The 22,607-nt window shown below is 38.1% G+C and overlaps 2 protein-coding genes across 3 annotated transcripts in view; both read right to left on the bottom strand.

The window, feature by feature from the left end:
- The window catches only part of LOC135469944 (epidermal growth factor receptor substrate 15-like 1), a 29,160-nt gene extending 20,701 nt beyond the window's left edge, over window positions 1-8,459 (bottom strand). For both annotated transcript variants that reach the window (XM_064748600.1, XM_064748601.1), the window contains exons 1-4: window positions 8,430-8,459; window positions 3,654-3,698; window positions 3,048-3,137; window positions 1,060-1,203 (exon numbers count right to left, since the gene is read on the bottom strand). In XM_064748600.1, the coding sequence (XP_064604670.1) occupies window positions 1,060-1,203; window positions 3,048-3,137; window positions 3,654-3,698; window positions 8,430-8,456 (306 nt within the window). In that variant the 5' untranslated portion in view covers window positions 8,457-8,459. The remainder of the gene's footprint in view (window positions 1-1,059; window positions 1,204-3,047; window positions 3,138-3,653; window positions 3,699-8,429) is intronic.
- Window positions 8,460-12,055: 3,596 nt separating this feature from the next.
- LOC135471186 (spliceosome-associated protein CWC27 homolog) lies at window positions 12,056-22,463 on the bottom strand. The gene is made up of 11 exons (XM_064750290.1): window positions 22,423-22,463; window positions 21,117-21,171; window positions 20,156-20,365; window positions 19,171-19,314; window positions 17,742-17,840; window positions 17,276-17,379; window positions 16,880-16,949; window positions 16,187-16,330; window positions 15,014-15,153; window positions 13,395-13,748; window positions 12,056-12,431 (listed from the first exon to the last, which is right to left on the bottom strand). The coding sequence occupies exons 2-11, from the start codon at window positions 21,156-21,158 to the stop codon at window positions 12,278-12,280; spliced, it is 1,461 nt and encodes a 486-aa protein (XP_064606360.1). The 5' UTR covers window positions 21,159-21,171; window positions 22,423-22,463; the 3' UTR covers window positions 12,056-12,277.
- Window positions 22,464-22,607: the final 144 nt, after the last annotated feature.

The raw sequence follows: 22,607 nt of genomic DNA, 5'->3' as shown, positions 1-22,607 counted from the left end.
GTAGCTTTAATGAAAGAGCTACACTGAAAATTAAATTAAATATCTAAATTTTCTGTTAGCAGCACTTGTTATTTGAGCATTTAATAGTTAAACATTGAAGGCTTAGAGCTCTCCTTTATGCCGCCACTTGAACAGATGACATACGTCACTGTGCTTAGCTTGGCACAGTAGCACTTTAGGACATGTCATTCCAGACACATTTTGCCCGCCTACAGCCACGCATGTAGTCATGATGTGGCCCTCTAGTACATCCCAAACTCTTCCTTATTAGAGTTGGCTTTCACAGACCTTAAAATCCATGATTATCACGATATACATAAATATATAGTTGAGACTGGAAAAGCACGCTAATTACATGGTAAGAGTAAAACCTAAACCACTCTGACGTCACAATGAATATTCAAGAGGAGGAAAGGAGGCATTTCATTCGACAAGCCTTTAACATGGCGGGGCTATCAATGTGCCTTGAATCGCTGGATTTTGTAGACAATACCGATGTTTAAAACCGTTTTTCTCTCTTACGAAAACTATAAAAAGCCTAAAAAAATAGAATTTCATAGTGTTTGTATAGCTCTTTTATTTAAGGTATAGTTTGCATAAATGTGTTCTTTTTTTCAACACTAGATAATCACAGATTCTTCATAACTGCACAAACAACACATTGGACAGAATACCCTGTTTCAGATGAGGCACAATTTGATGTGAACTTTTTTTAATGCAGTACAGTTTGGAGAAACTAAGCCATTTTTACAAAAATTCTTACCAATAAAAAATCCATAAATTCTTAAATGTATAGATAAAGGTAGATTTCAACATCACAGAGACTTTCCATCTAACCATGCTAATAGAACGGAAGGTTGATGTAATAAGATGCAGTAAGTCAGAATGTTTGTCAGGTACCTGGGAGATGGCAGAGGTGGGCCTTGATAGTCCAGTTAGCTTTAACCAAAAAACTGAACACTGCTGTGTAAGCAGAATTTTTTGCAGCAAGCTACTGTATTAAACACAAATCAACTAAATAAATAAGCAAAGTGGTTGCACATGTGTGTAGCTGCATACCAAGTTTGGTGCAGGAGTTTCTACAGTGAGTTTAGAGATGTTAAGATCCTGGCCACTCTGTACAAGGGAGATCATCTTAAGGGCCACACAGAAGCCTGGCTTCTCCAGATAGCCCTTCCCACTCGGGTCAGACATGTCCCAGATCTGTGAACAGTAGTAGTGACATCAGGGTTGGACAAGTTTCACATGAAAAACGTGAATACACTTACCTTACCTTAAGAGCCCATTTTCTGAGCTCACAGAATTATGCATCAAGAGTTGAATAGAGATTTATAATTCAAAATTTAGCACCTGATTATGAGGTATTAACCCATATCCGCCCAAGCCATTTTTAGTAAATAAAGCTGAATCTGCCCAGCCCTATAGAAAAATAACTATTGTTTTCTGCACAGTGAACAGAAAATGTAGATTCTACACATTTGGTTTGAAAGGAACTATGTCAAATTATATACTGTTAGAAAGCCTAATAACTGTCTTACAACATGGAATGATTTATTACATAACATTTTTGCTGTTGTCATGGTTACCGTACCTGTGAAAACTAAGAATAGTGGGGGTAAATTTATCACAACAGTGGAGTTGTAGGTTTATCTGCACCCATAAAATCAGAAATAAAGCTATAAAATGATTTCTTTCCTGGATACTGTAGAGGTATTGGCGTAGTACACAGAGACAGACATCACAACTTACTTAGCTACAGTATAAGGTAACAGGTGAGAATTAATTACAGGTGTGTTGTTTTGAAATATAACGTCACTACACAAGTTAGAATATCCAGAAGTGTTACAGCTCCATTTCAATGTACAGTAACCATGTAACATGTCCATAAACACAATAAAATAAAATTACAGACTATCAATCACTCTGTCCAGGTAAACTGATTTATTTTGGGGATATTCTCATCAAATATCATGGCTCAAATCAATTTTTGCAAACATTGTATGACATGTAATTGGACACATTTGAAAATACCAAGATTTTTTTTCCTCGTTTTTCCTTTGAATGCCACGAACAATGCCGAGAGGAATGTTATCATCCAAAGAATCCGTGTCTTCTGCCATTTTTACACACAAAAATCACCTCCAACAGCGCGAGATGCTCAGTCCGCACAGGGTAAACACGTGTGCAAACAAAACCTGCCACGCCCCGCCTGCACTGTCCACTAATTTTACTGAACAATCAATGTAAATTTCTTCAAAATCGCAAAACACAAGACTGCAACTACAACGGAAGCCCACTGAAGCAGATCTGACGTCACATCAATGCTACGGGGATTCCCCAAGCCAAGAAAAGCGTGACCTAAATGATGATACGGAATACCCCGTATCTGGGCATATTCAGCTTTCAAAACACGTACGGCGTACGCCGTACTTGGGCGGATATGGGTTAATCAATAACCTCTTTCAGAACTAACAGATTAACAGTGTAAGTGTGCAGGTGTACAGAAAGCGACTGTGACCTGAGTGACTGCATTAATGGCATGGGATGGCATGTCAAAGATGTGTTTATGGTTGACATTCAAAGATATTTAATCCCATGAGCAATTTCAAATTTCAGAAAAAAAAAAGTGCAGCCTTGTTCATTCTCGCTCACACATGCACTCTAGACATTGACAATGTTTTGCAACCTGATGTACTACTGTCAGTATTTTCTGGAATGATGGAGCAACAAAGATACAACACACTGGCATATCAAAACAAACCTGCTGAAGGGACCTGAGACACAACTTGTGATATTTATTTATATAGTCCACACCAGGTCAGTACAATATGTAGGTCAGCTTGAAAGCCAAAAAGAGCAATTTTCAGAGAGTGTACACAAGAATTTACCACTTGATAAGCTATATTTATTGGTACAGTACATAAAGGTCAGACTTAGGTAACATTTAATTTCTTGGCTTGTCGCCATTGTTTGGGGCAAACATATTTTGCGGTTTTATTTCAAAGAGAAACAGGAGAAACTACAGCATGGTATCTCTAGTGACTAACCTGAGAGAGAACAGTATCATTGAGACCAGACTTCTTGAGGAACATGGCCGCATCCAGAGCACCGATACTGCCAGACCCAGTAGGATCAGCCTGAAATACAAGTTCAACATTAAAATAAATCATACTGTGCTCTGCTTGTCCTATAAAGATGAACCTTCAGGTTCCTGTTGTTCAAGAGTATCATTAGACAATACTTGTATTAGGTCATTTTATATATTTAACATTTTAGTCAATCTCAGCAGTAAATGCTAAGTTAAATCTGGTAGACAGTTTTGAACAATTGGGCCGTTGTTCTACATACCTTCTACATATGTCAAAGTCAAGTTCTAAAGAGAGCATTGTTTTCTTTTTTTCTTCTCCATTTCAATATGATAGCTTTAAACAAGTACAGTGAATTTGATTTTCAGACAAATAATATCTGAATCTTTCACAACGATCTAAATATATAATACGAGATAAAAGAAGTTCACAGATTCTGTGTTATGATCTTTCTTTGCGAAAAAATAAAGCATCAACACACCATATCTTATAAAGACTTAAACTTCATTAATTTTTAGTAATGCTTACATAAAGTTTTAGTTCTGACACATCTTGCACCTTACATACCTGGCTAAAATATGCATCATACACATAACCATGGCTTCCCACGATCTGAAACCAAGATGACGTTGAAGTCAAATTTAGGATTTTAAATTTATTCAAAGCGAAATATGTTGACTCAAGAATAAACACACGCAAACATAACTGCCTGAGCATAAGTAATTATTGCAGCCTACAGACTGTTACGAAAGTTCAGATCAAAAATTGGAAAAATCAATGTACCACTCCGGACCCTCCTTTTGATTAACCGTCTTGACAGGCAGATGATCAACATATCCAGTATTAACAGAGATTTTTTATCCTCAATGTAGCCTGTGAGTATTGTGATCATGCTTGTTGTTTACAAAAACTTGTACATAAGCCAATATTAGAACTACCTGATATCCTAGTACAATGCAATATTGAGTGGCCATTGGAAACAGGGTGATGATAACAAGCTGGTAGTTTTAGGGATAACAAAGTTTCTGCATTTCAGATTAGCAATGCTTTGGTGAAATATTTACATACATACATACATACATACACGAGTAGTGAACAGTTTCACTGCAGAATAAACATATTGATATGAACAACAAACAAAAGAACACAGGATTAACACTAAGTGGTTGTGAAGGAGTAGCATTAGGTTTACACAAGAAGACTGTTAACTGAATGAAGACATAACCATCACTGATTTTACTCCTTCGTCAGAGCAGTGACAAAATGCTCCTGGCGTAACTTCCGTGACAACATATAATGAAGAGATACATTGCCATGGCAAATGCGCATGATGCAGCATTGCAACAGCTTTGTAGAACCAGTATCTGTGGCACCTTGCAGTTCATCTGTGTTCAACCCATTTTGTCCGTACACAACTAGTATATATACAGACATACGTTAATAAATCTGGTATAACATGACATATGAAACTCGAAACTCCCCTATTTCAAACACACATCTAAAGTAATATTTCATAGGAATGAATATATAAGCTGGGTGAAAACTTCCACATTTAAAGAACATGTGCTGGTTTATCTGATACTGGTTTGTCTTTCTGTTTGGAAGGAAAAACCAACTACTACCTGGTGGTAAATGCCCACCCGCTGCTGGGTAGGTGATGGAATAAAAGAGAAGTCCTCTAGAAAATTGCTAACTTTCCATACAAAAAATCAATGAGTATTGTTGATGTCACAGAATAAGGCATTTAGACCGATATAATGTACCAACTGCCTACAATGTACACTAGAATCAAAAAAATTTGAGAAGCTTCAACATGTATATGCCTTGTTTTCCAAATGCATAAAAGATAACTCTTTACTTAATCAAGCGAAGTGGTGAATTATTTGTATGTGAATACTTAAATCTTAAATGACACAGATTCTATTCTTAGATATCACCAGCAGATGCAAATGAGCTTGTCTGTTATATGTAAATATGATATGGTAATTGTGACTCAGTATAAATATGAATACATGTAAATATATAGTATAATTATGAAACACTAGTGAATGAAGATCACAACTAACGACCCCCGACACCACCAACCATACTGCTAATCTTGGAAATTAAATTTGCATGAGCAACTTGAGTCATACTACTGGTTACCTGTATAAAGAGAGACAGCCACTCAAAATAATCTACTTGCACTTGCAGCCATTGCATAATACATGTATTATGAAGTAATACATACACAAGGCCAACTCTCAAACCATGCAGAGAAATAATTACACTTTCTTCCTCTGCAACTTACTATAATTCCTATTCATTTTAGCAACTGAAATTTAAATAACAACTGAATTAGACTTACAGTATCCATTGTCAGTCCTTCAAATCTGGAATGTTATCAACCAAGTCAGAGCTTAGTTACTTAAAGGGCAACACAGCACCTGGCTAAAACATATTTCAATCGAAAGCAGGATACTCAAGCTTTCTAAAAACGTATCAGAACTTATTATTTTACTGAGATTTCACCGAATAACATTTAGAACAAAATAACAATACTGCACAAATGGCCGGCATGAGTCAAGACATCCATCTTAAGAATTTTATCAATCAAACACGTAGCTATCACATTGCGTGGTTTAAGCTGTGAAGTAGCCTTTACCCATTCACTCCATGAAGTGACATGATATCACAGACCTACTGCATAAGATATCATTTTGAGATGTTTATAACAATTTAGATATGTGTTGACAAAGGGCCATTTCACAAAGTGTTGTGGGGAAGGTCTGTACCATTTACGGACCAGCACAGATGTAAAATCAGTTGATTTACAAGCCGCGTAATATTCCACAACGGTGTCACAAATTATGTCAGACAGTAGCATCAGACAGTCTCGGCCCCAAGCCACATTCATCTCCCCAAATACATTTTTTCTCTTTGTTCAATTTAGCATTTAGTGAGCAGTTTCTAAATAAGAAATATCAGATTCAGTGCAAAATTCATCTGGGATGCTGACGATGAGAAGATGAATTTATTACAGCTGAAGGATTTAAATTTTGCTCCTTCGTCTTTCTCGCATACAAGGGATGTTTTTTCTGTTCTCTTTAAAAAAAAAAAACAGTAAAATTATTGAAACGCTGTGTTTAAGCCGAGGTGCTTTCTCTGACATCTGCGAAAACTAGGTCAGCACAATGAGGTCTATTCACTGTGTAAAACACTTTTCACTGGAAAGGCACAATGAACAACAGTATGGACTTTTGCAGAACAATATTCTGTTAGATCTAACTAATCAATAACATATATTGAATGAACAGGTGGTAATTCAGCTCGCTTGGCGTTCAGCATGAAGGGGATAGTGCAACGACTTGTTGACCCGTATCAGTATAATGGCTCGAGCTGGGCACCTTACTTGCCTTTGGTAAGGCGTCTCAGCGGAGCAGCACTAGATAAAAGAGCGGTGGAAATCCGTCCTGCAACAAGGAGGTAGATTACATGCACTCTAAGGATTCCTTCGTTGTCATATGACTGAAAAATTGTTAAGCACGCCGTAAAACCCCAAGCACTCGCTCACTCTTCCAGTATATACAATTTCTTACCTGTGCCTTAGTCGCCAAAATCCACAACTTTTATTTGCCATAGGTTACTGCTAAGACTATTATACGGAAAATACCTTCAATGTTAGAGAGCTAGAGTGAATGTGACGTCAACTTGCTCTTGATAATGTAGACATGCTGAAGCTGTGTCAAGGCAAAGTTTCACTAATCATTTACTGGGTTAAAAAAAATCTAAAAAAAAAAATCTAAATAAATATTTAATTCCAGTTTAAGGTACTTTGAATGGTAGTCTTTCCGTGGACATAAACATTAGTCAGGTGCTGTCTTTCACTTCAAAATACTAGTTTCGAGATTTATTATTTATTCATAATTACCTGCCCCTGTATATATTGTTAAATATTGAAAAAGGGTACGTTAATCTTAGTACTATGGCATTTAAAATCACTACATAATGAGGCTGCTTTTATGCATTTCTTCCGCCAACACTGGGTAGTTTCCGCTGAATTACGTTATACAAGTCCAACCCTTACAAGTTTTCAGAGCTTTGCCATTTCGTCCTGTGTTAAAAACACCTACAATAGTGACAACAAGCATATCGAAAATCTCCATGGAATCGTGTTCTGGTCTGCATACCATTATAGAAACAGGTCGTTAAAAAACCCTGCAGTTAGTTATTTCCAACTTTTCAGACAATTTGGCCCGACAAGAATGCGTGGATTTACAGCACAAGGCATAAGGATTTTGTACCCGCCAAACAGTGGTATGTGCCTTGCCACTGAACAAATGAAAGCTACCAGATCAATTCAGCTGAGTTTCTACAACGGCACCTGCACACAGTAGATATAAAATAATATTAACTGAACTGAAAACTGACAGATAATAAATCCCTTCAAACTAACGCTGACGTCCACATCGTACATGTATTACACAGTACATGATTATAGGCCCCTACTGACTTCGGCTATTTGGAGTGCCGACAATAACCATGATAGCGTGTACCGGTAGTTGTCATCGCATACAGGTATGAATTTAGAATCCCTTGGGGTACAGAATGTAGCGAAAGAATAATGGTACCGGTAGTAAATAAATCTAAATCTCTACATAAACACATGAAATGTGTAAATGTCTGTACTGCCCAGTGCGGTTGGAAATGCCCGGTCATAAATTAGAACTTCAACATCGTCCACCATGGGTTCAAACTGATATATTTGCTTCTGTGTGGCTAGAATCCATCTCGAAAATGACATCGTTTTGATACTCATTCCCAGGTTATTTAGGCCATCTATGACGTCACCCGCTTAGCCGTACTGGGCAGCCGGCTGGTGACCGGCTAGGGCAGTAAATCTATTAAGTCTTCCAGGCCCTTTCAGTAACACATTGTTTAAACAGTATAGGCCTAGTAGGCCTTCACAAGCATGACAAGATTTTCACATTAAACTCATAAATTTAAACGGAACTCAAAACATAAGCATGCATAAAATGTTTATGCTAAAGGAGTTTGCTCTACATATGAGGCACTAGATGATGCAGACACAACAAAGCTTTCTTTAAACCAGCAGGGACGATGGGCTGAAACATCATGATGTCTGAGAGGAGTTTGGCGGTTTGCCATCTGTCAAGCAGACTTCCACATAACCGATCCAACACTTTACAGGTTTAAATCAACGAAATTTCGAAATTTGCATCAGATGCTGGTGGTCAAGGGAAATTAACATAAGGAGATGTACTTAATGCAAGCTCTCCGTCCATTTTTAAAATACCTTTTCGCCTCTTTTGCAAAAAAAATCTGATTTATTTCCATCCTTACCTGCTGAAACGGTGGAAAGGCCGCCATACTGCCTATTGAATTTTCGTCTGAAGACATGAGCGTCGAGCGATTTGATTGGTAGAAAATAGAGACGTGACGTATAAGATGGGGGCGGGGTATGACCAAAGGCCATGTGCGTTTTGACAACAATATCAGCGAGCAGCTCGTACCGGGTTAAATTTTACACTCACGGCTATTATTTACATTCCATACTGATAAACTTGATTGACCCATAAGAACTCATTTACAGCACAGTCTGAAAGATAGTATGTGTCATTGAATACTACTGCAAATAAATAGGGCATCACTATAAACGATCGATGTATGCTTTCACTGGTCGGGGTAGTGCTGATCGATTGAGGTAATCCCTGCGTAAAATCAACATGGATTAATACAAATAAATAGCGTACGCTGGAAATCAAACAGACACCATGTATGGTGGGATTAACATCAGCGAATTCCACATGTAAGCCTATGTAGTACATGTACACACTCCTAACTGTGGCATTATACATGTATCGGGTAATTCCACCGTGAATTATAACTACGTGTGATGGCACATATTTTGGATGGCACTTTTGAAGATGGGTTCACTGTAAAATGACTGTAAGACCATATTTTAGAGGAGAGAAAATCATATGCCGTAAGAGCATTCATCTAACCAAGGAGTCTTTAGCGCCGTGGTATGCACATGTATTGTGGTTATAGGCGTGGTGTTGACCTTCATATCCTGTTTGGCTCATAATGATGAAAATTCTGGAGCTATAGGTGCTGTAGGCTGTTGCTAAGCTTTCAGATAAGAGCTTCCCTTGTCAGTTATTAACATGTCATAGCACGTAGGTGATACGTAATTAAGAGACTTTTTTGAGCAGCAACCTCACTCTAGATGAACTTGTCTTAAAGGAATATAACATATGTTTGTAATATGAAGGCCATGGGTAAATTTATTTAATTGTTGTTTAATGTCACACTTTTTCACTTACACAATGACTGTCAGTGTTATGAGGGGAGGATACAGAGGAGCCTGACATAAACCACTGACCTTCGGCAAGTTACTGACAAACTTTCCTACATGTGATGTACACATAAGCACACCAGACTGGTTGAAGACAAGCGTTCTCCAAAAAACACTATACTGCACAAAGAGTCAACTATCATCACCAAGGCCCAATGAACAGCGAGAGCTGGAGCTGAGAACGTACAAATTCTCTGCCTAAGACCAGGATTGAACCCGCACCTCATGTGTTCTTTCAATTGAAAGACGAACATCTTCAATCACTTGGCATAACCAGCTCCCCGTAATTATGGGACACATATGACCAGCAGCCTCACTTTAGCTTAATTCATTGTAAAGCAATATGTATATACCATGTATATACCATATACAACGGCTCATGGTAAAGGTGTTTACCATGTCATGGCATTTAGGCTTTCTGTAACCACGTGATGTGTTTGAGCAGCATTGTCCCTCCAGGTTATATTCACTTACGTTTGTAAGTGCATTAAGAGTTAGAAAGCCAGGCCTTAATTTAATACCAGTCTTGGCCTAATACAAAACTACTGACTAAAGTTAATGCTGAGCTTAACTGCTAATACACTTTTGAACAGCTGGGTCTTGTAACATTGTCAATGCTTTGAAGCTGAGCAAATTCCCTGTCAAATTACACCTATTAAACATTTATATGTATCTTTAACACTTTCATTGCTTACACTGACTCAAAGTGAAGGTATATTGGCAATCATTATGTGGTATTTATCTAGGACATTATAACTGCCTGGAGAACTAGTCCTTTACCAGACTTAATAAACCAAAAGCATGGTTGATCAGTGTCAACAATTTGTCACATAAACCTTTGACATGTTGAGCACTGATTTTCCCCATGTGTGACATACAGATTTTCACACCATACTGGTGGACGACAACGAACAATAAAGATTTAAGGCTGAACAAATGGCCCTAATGTCACCCAGGTCCCTTGGAACAGAAATAGGAAACACCTTAACTCTTAAATTCTTGATATACATGCAGAAATGAAACCAGAGGTCATGCGAGCTATGGTATATATGTACAAGTAGTTTTCACTTTACATGACTGCTTGCTTTAATTTAGATGTTATAAGCTTTACAGGTAGACATTGCAACTAATTTTCTCCCATGATTCAGTAAGCATTGTGGAAGCAGAAATGAAGTCCCCATACTGTTTTATGCGACCATATTACATGGTAAATGATTCTGAAAAGAACTGGGCAAATCCACTCAGCAGGACCTGTTGGCTCTGTAATAACATGCATGTACATGCACCTGTACATCGTATGAAGCAGATTTTTGACATTATGCAAATTACTGGCCTATGCACGTTTATTAAACACTGTGAAATTAACACTCCACACTGCCTTACCTAAAATGTGGACAACTTTTCTGTCCTTGATGAAAGTACTTGCAACACAAGATATATAAGTCCATGTTTCAATTTACTATTTATTACATTTCTTAAAAGAGTTTTCCAAATTTTATTTTCCCCCATACACTCGCTGAATACAACATCATGATAACAACTTTGTGTACATTTGTCCCAAAAAGCACAACAAGCCTTATTGCACTTCACAAGAAACATCCCATGCATTAATTACATCTCTATTACATATATGTTCCATATACTTAAATAAAGTAATTAACAGACCAGGGGCCTGTTTCATCAAACAATCTGTTCAGTCGCCCTTAGTTAAGTGCACTTTATATCACAACAACATAGTAGTTGTAGTTAAGGGCTTGCTTAGCTAAGTGAGCTTCATGAAACCGGCCTCTGAACCCTTGACAGTGGTGAAGGAAACCCATCAGAATACAGTGAGGGAAACCACTGCTCTTTACAGTCAGTTTTGTGGCAGGAGGAAAGCTGAGACTGCATATACAAACGTCCAACGTCCGATTTGAACCCATACCTTGTGTACTAGCAACTGAAAGGCAAGCACCTTTCAGCAGACCACGGTCCACTGCCCTTCATGAGTTAAAAGCAAAAAGAAACAGTGTTGAAATCAATTCCATGACAAAATCAATCATCTGATGTGAGATGATGTTTCCTGCACTCATAAAACTTGTGTCATTTTTGTATATGCCTCACTCATAATATTTGTCCATATACAAAGCCTAAATGACTGTTTGATATTTGGCTGGCTTACAGATAACTTTCTTGCATGCCTCATGCCAGTTTCACCACATGCTATTTCTGGCACTGTTACATACAAGTTCATAATTAAACTGGCCATTTGTAAATGTCATTTTCTGTTCAATTCTGCAACATTTCCGTTGATGTCTCATTCTTGCAGCATCAATGCTGAACAACATAAATCATGCAATCCCAAATAAAGTCTTTGCACAAGTTTTCTTGGAATAAAGCTATTGCAACATGACATACACATAATGTACACATTTGGCCTTATTAATGTCAGAATAAAACATCTGCAAAAGCCCTGGCACAGTCCTAAAGTCCTAAATACAATCATGGTATTAATCTAGCCAGACAAAGTCAATACAAATACAGGTAGTGGACCTGTTGAATGTCACTTCTCCTGAATGCACAAGGGGCCAATTAAACAAAGCCATTTGAAATACACTGTTCCTTTCATCAATGTTATCATAAGACAAATGTATGCAAATTTTTAAATTTTAGCTTAAGTCAAAAAAGGGCTTTGTGGAATCAGCCCCAGGTATCAGCAGCAGAATTCAAAACAACGGTGCTGACTGGGCACTTCTCCGGTTCTGTGACTGATGAACTGTGGATACCAAGTCTGCCCGCAACAGCATGACACTGATACTTCACAATCACATGACCAATCATGTGACCACTGACATCACCTCTTCTCCCTCCTGCTGGGTTTACTCGCCTCTCTCCTCCTCTTGGTCATGGGGTTTCTAGGATCAAATATCTCATACCTGTCCACATCAGTGACATTAGCATCAAGTACTTTGTTCATCTTCTCATCAAATTTAAGTTTGTGGCTCATCCTAAAAACAGAAAAACAAAGGAAGATAATTTGCTGTCAAGTCATAACTGTAGTAACATATGGCTAACCTATAATAAATATGAAAAGAAAAGATAAGGATACCATAAATGATGTAAAACGTCACACAAGAAATCCATTTTTAGTGGCGAATAAACATTAATTTTTGGTTGTAGATTTTTTTCAGTAGGATATCGTAAACAAACCTGAGAACACCCTTCCAAGATCAATACAATGCAAGAATCAGGACAAATGTGCCGCCTAGTTATGGACAAAATTTTAGGTCATTTATATGTACCTTAATAACTACAGCAAGAAAAAGTATGACAGCCAATGTAGTGCAAACTGGCTAGTCTTTTATAATCATACGGCATCATTTCAGTTATCCCAAAACCCGAAACAGCTCTTATATGCAAGAATAGCAACAGTTCAGGTGAACCTTATATCATATGTTCTTGGGCTACAGAAATAACTCGCCCCTCACTGGTTAAAACTGATAATTTATTTATTTATTTCATTTGTGTTTTACGCCGTACTCAAGAATATTTCACTTATATGACGGCATCCAGCATTATGGTGGGTGGAAACCCGCAGAGCCCTGGGGAAACCTACGACCATCCGCAGGTTCCTAGGAGACCTTCCCACGTACAGCTGGAGAGGAAGCCCGCATGAGCTGGACTTGAACTCACAGCGACCGCATTGGCGAGAGGCTCCTGGGTCATTACACTGCGTTAGGGCACTAATCAACTGAGCCACGGACGCCTCGCTTATAACTGATAATATGGCAGCACTTTCTATTTTCTCATTGTGCACAATTTTGCTTCCTTTGAACTGCAATATCTCAGTTGTGCAACATCACAAAAATATAAAGATTTGTTCTTTTAACTTGACTTGTGGGATACCTTATCGATATATATGTAAAATTGGTCTAGTGTTGATTTTTCTTTTAAATGAAGATGTAACCCACCAAGACATATCATTGTCATCATCATCTTCATCCGTCTCGTCTTTGACGTCTTTATTTTCTGCCTCATCATCAGAATAGCCAGACGCCACAATACGCGCCGAGTCCAGTTTACTCTGGAATTTCTTTAACAACGACAATGTGACATCTTCCCGCGCTGATCCTTTCTTTTTCTGTTCCTTTCTCAAGTTTTTATACTTCTGTCTTTCTTGTCGATAAGCTGCTATGGCATCATTGATGGGTAGATCTTCTTTCTTTTCCTCTTCTGTCATTTCTTCCTTCACAGACGGCTCTGTCTTCTTCCTGGAATCTCTGATCTCTTTCTTCAGCTTTTTAGCCTCCAAGCGGAGCTCTTCACTAAAACAACAATAACAGCACTTTTACAACTGAGAAATAATTTTAGAAAAAGTGCCATAGCTGTAGTGTGCAGGAACACATGTAACATCACGGCATCAAACAGTAGTAAGGAAGATTGTAGTAGTCAGCTACTAGCAATTGAGTCAATGAGTGAGTGCTTGGGGTTTAACGTCATACTCAACAATTTTTCAGTCATATGACGACGAAGGAATCCTTAGGGTGCATGTGCGTGTAATGTGCTTCCTTGTTGCAGGACGGATTTCCACCACTCTTTTATTTAGTGCTGCTTCACTAAAATGACTTACCGAAGGCAAGTAAGCCGCCCCGCCCGAGCCATTACACTGATACAGGTCAACCAGTAGTTGCACTATTCATGTTGAATGCCAAGCCAGGAAGTTACAACTTCCTCTTTTAAAGTCTTAGGTGTGACTCAATCAAGGATTGATCCTGGATCTACCGGTCCTGAAGCGGACGCTCTACCAACTACTAGCGATTGAGGAACAGTAATGCTTTAACCCTTTCAAATCTACCAGGAAAAGTTTTAATACATGTGTAACTTAAGGAAACCTTCACAACTAGATGAATGGGATGGATGAAACTTTCATTGGCTTTGAAGGCCAATAAAATATATGTTAATGCTGTTTTCTTCTCTAAGTTCTTTTAAAGCTAAATGAAAATATTTACAGAATTTTTAAACAGCTATTGTTTTACCTAAATGTATGTAGAATTAATTGATTCGTTGTTGTTTGTTGCTGTGACTACCTGTGATATTAAAATTGCTTTTATATATTAGAAATTGTTGTCCATAGACTCACGATTTTCCATTGCCACTGGCCCATTAGACGGAATAAAATATCTACATACACTTGTCAGAGCTGCAATCAAATATAACTCACTCAATGGTTTAAAATAATTTACACTATAATTTCTGCTAAAAGGCTTACAATAAGGGACAAGTATGGCAAGGTCTGCTCAAAAACACTTGACATACACATGCAATGGTTGCCAGTTTATGGGTACAGGAGACCAGTCTTATTTATCAATGCCTGGAATAAACCACTGACCTTTGGTAAGTTTCTGTCATAATGACGGCAAATGGTCTTCGTGTAAGACTGCACAACAGATTAGCTCAAGTACAGCTGAAGCAGTAGAACATTAAAACTTCCATCATGTGCAGCATGCCTAGTGGAAGGATAGTGGGCTGTTGTTCACATCCATTCATAACTTCCAGCTTAATATATATATCAAAATAGATGTATACTAACCGCTTATTCAGCTTTGCTGGTTCAACATCCTCTTCCATCTTCAATAAGTCTTTCTTGTTGTCGTTTGTATTTCTCTCCTCAGGGTTTTTCTTCATTTTTTTCCTGATACCACTTAGAATTTTACTCTTCTCTTCAGCTGTCTGAAGAAAAGGGAAACTATAAATTCTATTTTAATAAACAATGAACATAATTATCATACTGTTGTATAATATCATCAATGGCAGACTCGAGGACGAGCTACGCAGATGGTCAAAATGACAGCAGAACACATCCTTTTCTTCTGTGACGTTGCAGTGCGTGTGTATTTCATATATATTTCATGAGCACATATGAGCACCGATAATTGTGGCATAGTAAAGGAAAGACCATATAAGTGAACATCTTTGGACTGTCTTAAAAAACAAGCATCTTAACTACTCTTCTCCCCTGAAAAATTCTTGATTGTGAAAAACAAATAAGTAAATATCCTCTTCCGCTGAACTGCGGTGAAATACCACGACTGGTGTTCAGCCAGGCTCCGTACAGGTGTAACCAGGCAGGTCAGGAAAGCTGTAGAGCTTTAACTATCCTGGCATTTTAACACTAACAGTAAGAATACTTCATATCTATATACCTCTTGCCCATGATCCTCCTCTCCCTCAGACTCTCCCTCACATCACACAGGTACATTCTATCAGTGTGTGAGTACACCTCCTATTTGTCTATATACCTTTACCTCACCATGCTCCTCCCTCGCAGACTGCAGGCTCCTTCACAACCTCTCCCTCACATCACACAGGTACATTCTATCAGTGTGTGAGTACACCTCCTATTTGTCTATATACCTTTACCTCACCATGCTCCTCCCTCGCAGACTGCAGGCTCCTTCACAACCTCTCCCTCACATCACACAGGTACATTGTATCAGTATGTGAGTATACCTCCTATCTGTCTATATACCTCTACCTCACCATGCTCCTGCCTCTCAGACTCTGCAGGCTCCTTCACAACCTCTCCCTCACATCACACATGTACATTCTATCAGTATGTGAGTATACCTCCTATTTGTCTATATACCTCTACCTCACCAGGCTCCTCCCTCTCAGACTCTGCAGGCTCCTTCACAACCTCTCCCTCACAACACACGGGTACATTCTATCAGTACATGAGTATACCTCCCATCTGTCTATATACCTCTGTCTCACCATCCTCCTCCTCCTCAGACTCTGAAGCCCGTCTCTTTACAGCCTCTCCCTCATTCTTCTCCACCGCTGGTATGGAGCTCAGCTTGGGGTCATCTGCTAGGTCATGGCTGCTCTTGCTTTTCACGCGGATATCCTGTCACATATGAAAATCAAAAGCAATGCTCAAAACAGCTGGACATTACATGTCCTGTATCTCTGTCTTGTACCACTGATTTATTTGATTTCTTGGTGTTTATTCAAGAATATTCATGTACGATTGACCTTTCGGCAATATTTGTTCAGCATTATCAATGAGCATCTTTGCACTGCAATAGTTGTCTGTCCTATGACCATGAAAAATGGGGGCAAGGTGAAATTCCAACTAATATTGTTGCAATATTGTCTGACATACACCAGAACAAACATCACCCTCATCCTACGCTGATTTAATTATATATTAACAAATATCACCTCCATCCTAAGCTAATATAATTGTGTAACAAATATCACCTCCATGCTCAGCTGATATAATTATATAACAAATATTTCCCTAATACTAAGCTGATTTAATTACATAAGGTCTCATGCTTCTGCTTATCAAAATTTCAAACTTTCAACCATGTGATTTTTCATAGCTATGATTAACTATGAAACAGAGAAAATTTCAGTTGAACAAGTCATTAAAAACATATTTTGACATCACCTTGGTAACTTTATTAACTTCCTCTTCATCTTCCTCAGCTTCCTCTCCAAATGACAGCAAGCTGAAATTCCTGAAGGCAGAAAGCACATCATAGACGAGCAGGCTAAGATTTTCAGATTGACTGATTGGTGTTGACATTGACATCTTACATGTAATTCAGATTCAGTCAGTTTCGTGGCTGTAGGATGTTGGAATAAGATATTCACTTTATTTCTTGTTTATTTTATTGCAATTTTCAGCTCAATAGTTTGTTTTACTGTGTCTATATTTTTGGGATGATCCTTAACATTGACTTCATATCATAGAGCCCCATCTTAAAGAAATTAAACACCTGTTAAAAAAACATACAAAAACAATTATTCTTCTTCTGGCCACACATTTTATAATGCAACTCACTTAGTTGCCTTAGACTTGCTTTTGGATTTCCTTTCTTCTTTGTCATCTTTTTTACTTCTTCTGTTTTCTCGTGGGATGATATCATCGAAAGGATTGGATAAAATCTACAAACAAATATTACAGTTTGCTAACAAATATTACAATCTGCAAGCAAATACAAAAAAGAAAACAAAGCAATCTCACTTTAGAACACAACAATGAGTTATAAAGACTATCTCAGGTTGTCAAAATGACAACAGATTTTTGCTCACAGGGTTCTTGTTCTGAACTGGGCTCTTTGATCACCAACTCAACTTTTTCCCACAAAAACTTTGTCTTGAGTTTTAGTCATTCATTTATTTATTTACTTGATTCATAGTCATTTAGTCATTCATATGGATGCAAACAATGGTTTTAAAGGGACAACATTCTCCTCGCGTTATGCCTGACTATGAGTAATAGCAAGGTTAAGATACAGGATATTTACCTGAGTCTTGTTGATCTTACAGGGAAACACTGGTCTGTCATCAGCCCCTATCTCGCAGTCTGCCAGCTTCAGCATGTTGTACACTGTGTTACCAACCACCTGTAAAACACAGTCACATTAACTATATCTCCATTACATCACTGGCTTCAGAGGTCAAGGACAAAGATCTTCTTCAACTATTCAGTTTAAAGAGGTGATACAGCACATTTTTATCTAAAAATCCATACCTGCTAATAGAAAACATTCTGTATTTACCCTGAATAGCTAAAATTACTGCCTGTCAGTGTATATAAGACTGGTACCTGCAGTATTAATAGTGTTAAAGTGATTCTAAAGTTTGAACAAGTTATAATGCGACATGCTTAATAAATTATTGAAACTTAACTATTTATTTTGAATGGTACCACATGCACAGACGAGAATGACAGTTAGTGAAAGGTAGTTATTCAATATGTTCTACAACAACAACAAAAATCCTAATGGATTTTGCTGATCAATTTTTTTGTGAAAAATATCTGGAGTAAAATGACCGAACCAAGATTCTTATTTGTAGAAGATCTGGTTTATAAGGTGAAGGAAACTGAGAGTTTAAACATAGCTAGGCATGTGACAAACTTACCAGCTTGAACCTGCAAGTCTCAAAATACATGTAGTCGGATCACATCCTGAAAAGGCCCCTTTGGAGAAAGTGGTAGGACCCACATTGCTTGATGCCTTGTTGTCCATTATAAAAACACAGACCATATAGGTCCTACCACTTTCTGTTTTGGTACCAATTTTCAGGCTTGACCTACAGCCAAACCAGTTAGAGCTGGACTTCAATATGACCTCACTGTCTGAGGCTTCTCATTTAGGTGGCAGAAGAGCCATCTCCTTTAGGTGGCAGGAGTCTTGTTGATCTTACAGGGAAACACTGGTCTGTCATCAGCCCCTATCTCGCCGTCTGCCAGCTTCAGCATGTCGTACACTGTGTTACCAGCCAGTTCGTTGTATGACCTCAGTGTCTGAGGCTTCAAGCGCCATCTCCTTTAGGTGGCAGGAGTCTTGTTGATCTTACAGGGAAACATTGGTCTGTCATCAGCCCCTACCTCGCCGTCTGCCAGCTTCAGCATGTCGTACACTGTGTTACCAGCCAGTTCGTTGTATGACCTCACTGTCTGAGGCTTCAAGCGCCATCTCCTTTAGGTGGCAGGAGTCTTGTTGATCTTACAGGGAAACACTGGTCTGTCATCAGCCCTTATCTCGCCATCTGCCAGCTTCAGCATGTCGTACACTGTGTTACCAGCCAGTTCGTTGTATGACCCCACTGTCTGAGGCTTCAAGAGCCATCTCCTTTAGGTGGCAGGAACTCTGACTGGTTGATCTTACATAACGGTATGGTATTTGGAATTTTAACAATATTTATGCCAGTTATACTATGAATACTAACCTTTCCAAATATGGTGTGCTTGTTGTTAAGTTCTGGGGCAGCGGCCAGAGTGAAGAAGAACTGACTGCCATTATCATTAGCTCCAGCATTTGCCATGGCAACAAGCCCCCTCCGAACAAATCGCAGTCTTGAATGAAACTCATCCTAAAAAAAGAGGAGTAGAGTGAGACACAAATTTAGCCATTCCAAATTTAACAGGTTGATTGGTATTTAACTACAGGGACTCAAGAATGTTTCACTTATATGGTAGTAGTCACATTATAATAGGTATTAAATGTAACAAAGATGTCCAAACGTTTGCCTAAAATCTTCCATAAGATGATACAATGTCGTCATTATTATTTGACATAAAGTCATTATAAAATAATCCACAATAAAAAATATGATAAACTGATAAATCTAAGCTATGATGAAATTTCACCTTAATCGTGATATGTTTTAGTGGCATTTAAAGCCTCAGCCAGTAGGACTTACTCCTTAATCCCCCCACCCCCAATACTCTGAGCACTATTTCTCTACATAACCCTATTGTTTCTTACCTGTTGACACCTATAGCTCACTTGTTATATTGAGCACATTACGTTATGATGTCACTCACTTGATAACAATGCTAGTATCTGCATCGAAATGCCGTGACAATAAACCAAGAAGTTGTAAATCCATAAGCAATGCCTTGTCCAGTGTACTTAATCATGATTTATAAACAGAATATATTCCAAAAAACAATATCTGAGTTTGTACCAAATGGGATGCATGGTAGGAAGGCTATTTTGTGGTTAATTTAACGGTCAAAACAATCCTCAACTTTATCAGAACAGAGGGAAATGTTAAGAACATTATCAGCTGTTGTTTTAATCATATAAACAAATGCTATTCACGATATATGAAGTAACATGGAAGTAACCTCACCAGTGGTACCCCAAATTATGATTCCACATACATGTATCAGGTTTTCCACATGAACAATTTTTCTTTGGAAACAAACCTTAAAAGGATATCCATAAACAGATTCTCCTCCTTCACCTGTACCAGTTGGGTCACCTCCCTGCACAATGAAGTCCTTAACTACCCTGTGAAATATTGTCCCATCGTAGTATCCTTCCATACACAGCTGGAGAAAGTTGCGACATGCCTTAGGAGCCTCCTTAGCCCACAACTCTATATCTATATCCCCGACAGTGGTCAACAAGAGAACCTGAAGAAACAAACATCATGGAAGACATACGTCAATATCTAAGGCCACAACATATTACAACTGACATAACTATGAAATGAATACCAAAGGATGTCAAATTTAGAAAGACTGTTTGCCATCGGTTTTTTATCCTTATTTTAGCATCCAAAGCACTAGAGATAAGTGTACAGCATAAGCACACAGCAAACATGAAAACATTGACCTCTTATTTATTTATTTATTCAATCATTTGGTTGCAGTTTTACGCTGTACTCAAGACTATTTCACCAATATGTCAGGGGCCAGCATTATGATGGGAGGAAACCAAGCAGAACCTGGTGAAACCAACAACCATCTGCAGATTGCTAGAAGACCTTCCCCCGTATGACTGGATACGAATTCAGCATGGCTGCCCATATAATCTTTCCAAATACCTCTATAGATTATTTTCAAATTTTGTTTTCTTGGATACCACAATATTCTCAGCATCCACGTTTGCTGTTATTATTAAACATATCCATTAAAACTTTGGTCTCCAATGAGATTACACTTTTTTATATTCCCTAAATGACCTAATTTCGTCCCAAGTTTCCAGATTCAGAGAGTTCTAGTGATTTTAAGTAGGTGTTCTCAAGTTTGTTAGGAACATAATACTATAAGACATTTATTTGCCTCCAAAGATGCACTTTGTTGTTTGAAATTTGGGGTCATTTAGGAATGTATGCAACAGGGCTCTTAGTTTGATAAAACATGAACATTTGTACGGTATTACCTTCCCATTGGTTGGAGGTTCCTGAATGTAAATGTTACTCATCTTGACATGGACTCTAAAAAGAAAAGATACCGTGTTAGTTACCAAATATAACACATGTGATGTCACAAAGAATCCAACAGCAGACTAAAATTAAAATACACACATTCAGGGCTTTAATTACTGATCTCTTAGGATTAAACATTTCAGTGATATTAGCTGTTGAACAGCTTTAATCACTCTACAGGTAAAGCTCTGTAGCTTGTTGTATAATGTCACACTCAAGAATTTTTCATTTATATGATAACGGTCAGTTTCATTAGTAGTGGAAACCAGAATGCCAGAGGTAAACCACTGACCATTGGCAAGTTACTGACATACTTTCCCTCCCCTTAAAACCACCTTAGCAAAATTAAAACCACACATGGGTGATGCAAAAAATTGGTTGTTGCTCGAACACTGACTCCTACTTATATGGATGTAAGCTAATTGGCAACTATAGAATTACTGAACATCAAGACTGTATCTGTGGGAATCTGGTTACCATGGCCACTGCGGAAATGGTGAAATGTATGGTGAGACATATCATCACATCTGTACTTATGTCTGAGCCAAAACATAGAACTACTACAGGTTATGTGGGTTCAAACCCATGGACACTGAATTTGTTGATTCACCTGCTCTCACTGTTCGCACAGCCTTGGTGACATAACAAAATCTCACTAACATAAACATTATGACCTGGCAACAAGTAGGTCATATAAAAATTAAAAAGACACCTCATACAGTCTCATACTGGGATCACTTTAACAAAGTGGCGTACAACATTTATCGCACATTTGTTGTACAATATTTTGTATGTCATTATTAACATACCACTGTCCTATATGTGCGATATAGTACAAGTACGACATCTTTTCAAAAGTGGCCACTGGCCTCAGACGCGTCGGATCTAACTGTCAGTGTCAAGAACCAACCAGAACTTAAAAGTAGAACTAGAATAGAAAAGGAGAGGACAATGGTTTATCCCCAAGATATCAATTGGGAATTCTCTCATAACGCTCTACTATCACATCTACTCCGTCTAAACGTAGTCTGAACATAAACAACTTAAAGGCTGGCTGAAAATGCTGCAGATGCTAATCAACGAAAATTGGCGCCTTCGTGAACCACAGAATGTTATTTCTCAAACAATTTCCAGGCTGGATAAACAAATCACTTTTATGTTCATAACCTAAATATTTGAAAGTTTGATAGACTCGTGACAAATTGAGTCTCTCTGCATAACTAAGGCATGAGAGTTACCATAAATTCATCCATGTATTACCATTTAGATTTCCATGCGTCTGGTGATGTTTTCTAATTTCCTCACCACACTAAAGATACGGTTACTTTTAGTTTACTGGGGTTGTGTCACTGGTGTTTCTTAGGTTCTCAATGAATACAGACTAATGTGTCTTTAAGGTTACAAAATTGTCGGCCACTTTGGAAAAGTGATATTTTAGATTAACG

The sequence above is a fragment of the Liolophura sinensis genome, chromosome 7, assembly GCF_032854445.1.
Source record: "Liolophura sinensis isolate JHLJ2023 chromosome 7, CUHK_Ljap_v2, whole genome shotgun sequence".
Taxonomy (NCBI): Eukaryota; Metazoa; Mollusca; class Polyplacophora; order Chitonida; family Chitonidae; genus Liolophura; species Liolophura sinensis.
The sequence above is the reverse complement of the archived record's forward strand: the minus strand, read 5'-3'. Positions and strand labels throughout refer to the sequence as shown.